The 2,963-nt window shown below is 34.7% G+C and overlaps 1 protein-coding gene across 1 annotated transcript; it reads left to right on the forward strand.

The window, feature by feature from the left end:
• Window positions 1-1,453: 1,453 nt before the first annotated feature.
• On the forward strand, window positions 1,454-1,948 carry LOC138909465 (uncharacterized). Its single transcript, XM_070200663.1, has one exon. It carries the CDS (start codon window positions 1,454-1,456, stop codon window positions 1,946-1,948), a length of 495 nt encoding a protein of 164 aa, XP_070056764.1.
• Window positions 1,949-2,963: the final 1,015 nt, after the last annotated feature.

Raw genomic sequence — 2,963 nt, forward strand, 5'->3', positions numbered from 1 at the left:
TTCACTCATCAACCCAATCTATACCCATTTGAACTCAACAATCTTCCCACATAACTCTCATACCCAAGAATTATGCTCCTAATTAACCATCTTCTACCCAAATTCGAAATTGAAAACTAGGGTATGGAACCTTACCTCTTAGATAAAGAACTTGTGAGATTTCCTTGTTGGATTTCAAAGCTTGGACAAGATATTTATGAACAAAGCACTTGAGATTCTTCCTCTCTCTAGAACACTCTCACTTCTCTCTAAATCATCAGATAATAGCCCCAAAATAATCCCCAAATGCAATTTATTAAAATGGGGTTGGGTTATAAAAATAGAAAAATGGACACTCCGAACTCAGGTCTGCGGTCGCACAATGGACCGCATAAAGGGTATGCGGTCCGCACAATGGATCACAAAACTGATGCCTAGAACTAGGCTGCACTGGTCAGGTCTGCAACCATTATGCGGTCCGCATACCACTTTTGCGGTTCGCATAATGATTCTTCGGTCGCATAATTGACCGCAGAATCACATTATGCCACCCTTTGGTAATTTGGTCATAACTTCTTGTAGGAGTGTCCAAATGACGAACGATTTAAAGTGTTAGAAACTAGACTCGAAGATCGATCATTTGATAGGTTGTTCATCACATAACGCCATATATATATATATATATATATATATATATATATATATATATATATATATATATATATATATATATATATTGCTCGTCCAAAGTTTGGTCTTGTGCGTACTCATTTGGAACTTTAGTCTATCATGTAATTTCCAACTTAACTTAGACTTAGGGCTCTCCTTAGACCCCACACCACTTATAATATTCCTCGTACACTTATTATCATATCCAATTGATATTCATCATACTAATTAGTCCTCACCTGCACACAAAATAATATAATTAGCACACATCAACTTTCTTTATAACACTTAAGTACTTCAAAATTTTCTGGGGTGCTACAGTTAAAATGGCTCTTAACTGGCTTTTTCTTTCAAATCGTAGAAGTACTTAGAGAATATTTTAAAAGATGCGATGATTATAGTCTAAGAGAAAGAAAGGTTCCTAAACCTTATCCAACTAGATGAAAATATATGTATGAAAGTCTGTTTATTGCATATGAATATAGAAATCCCATAAGCTCAACGTTTAATGCACATGTAAGTGATGATGACGATTACCTTACGAATGGGGATTGGGCTAATGTTAAGATGCTTGTTGATATTTTAGAAAACTTTCATAGTGCTACAAAAGAATCTTCGGGGCAATATTATCCTACTATTTCTAGCTGTTTAATTTATATTACAAAACTTACAAATTTGTTTGCTCATTTTTTTACAGAGTGGAAAAATTTATCAACTTGCTATTGATTTTATGAGAACAAAGTTTAAAAAATATTTTTTCCGTATTCTCCTTATTTATGGTATTGCTAATTTGTTAAATCCTTGTATGAAATTAGAAGGTCCTCAATTTTGGTATGAAACTGTTTATAATGGTTTAGCACTTGAAGATGATGAGGAGCCTAAACTTCCGGAAGCAATAGCCTCAATTAGAACAAATGCTGAAACTATTTATAATGCTTATCAAGTTCTATTAAATCATGCTAGACCAAATATTCCAACTCCCTCTTCTCCTAATTCTCAATCTTCTAAAAGAATTGTGGGAGAAAGAGGACTTAGTGTCTGGATGGGGTTTAAGGGTTCTTTTAGTTCTAGTAGTAATGATTTTTCACAACTAAATGAGCTTGAAGTTTATTTGTCGCAACAACTTGAGGAAGTGAATCCCGACGGCATATTTGATATTTTGCAATTGTGGAAGGACAAAGAAAAATATTTTTCGGTTCTTTCAAGGACGACACAAGATAATTTAACTATTCAATCTTCAACAGTGGCATCAAAGAGCACTTTTAGTCAATCAAGACTTCAAATCGGTGATCATAGATAGTCTATGAGTGTCATGACCCAAAATTCAACTAGTCATGATGGCACCTAACCTAAACCGTTAGGTAATCCAATTAATAACTATCCAATTTAATGAGATTTATTAAGAAAAGAAATGATAATACAACTTGCTTTTATACAAGAATTTTCCAAGGACTGGTAGTACAAATCACGAGCGTCTAAGATTTAGATTTCTTTACAAAATCTGAATTGAAATAATTACAACATCTGTTTGAAATATAAATGAACAAAATTCGAATCTAATGCTGCCAAGGACTAGTGATAGCCATAACTCGAACCCAAGTACATCTTCTGATCCATCTCTCTCCGTACGCAGCAACATCAACATCATACATCTGCACGCAAGGTACAGAAGTGTAGTATGAGTACAAACAAACCCATGTACTCAATAAGTTATAAACCTAACCAGGTTGAAAATAGTGATGAGCTAGGAGAAAGTGTCAGAGTCCAACTCCAATAACCAGTGACAGTCATAACAATAATAATAAAATGGACATGAAAATAACTCAAAGGTAAGATGGTCAACTCGTTCACAGTTACAGAATAATAGGCATGATTTTTAGGTATAATAGCAAAACCAAAATCTTTCACCGGAAACACCAAAACATATGAATAAGTTTGAAAACTGTGATTTTTCTCAAAAAAACTTTCAACAATAAATAAGATGTATATTTTCAGATAGCATGAGGAAAATACATATCTATGCCTACATGTCAATGTACAAGTGAAATCAGGAATTTTGCCAAACCCGGATAACGGAAGGAACTGCCTCTCTATGCATGTATCTCAAGTACGCATGTCAAATGTAATGCATCTCAATGATGGACTCATGTACTCACACTCTCAGAGTACTCAATCTCACTTTCCCGTATTCTCACTCCTCATGCTCAATACACTGCGCACTCAGTCACTCAATACTGTATAGGGCAGATCCAACCCAAATGCAAATAAGCCAAGGCATATCCAGCCCAAGATGCAAATAAACCAGGGCAGGTCTA

This window comes from Nicotiana tomentosiformis, chromosome 4 (genome assembly GCF_000390325.3).
Source record: "Nicotiana tomentosiformis chromosome 4, ASM39032v3, whole genome shotgun sequence".
NCBI lineage: Eukaryota > Viridiplantae > Streptophyta > Magnoliopsida > Solanales > Solanaceae > Nicotiana > Nicotiana tomentosiformis.

What these genes read in the sequence shown, in the direction of transcription:
- LOC138909465 (XM_070200663.1), top strand. Translation starts at nt 1,454, where the DNA reads ATGAAATTAGAAGGTCCTCAATTTTGGTATGAAACTGTTTATAATGGT.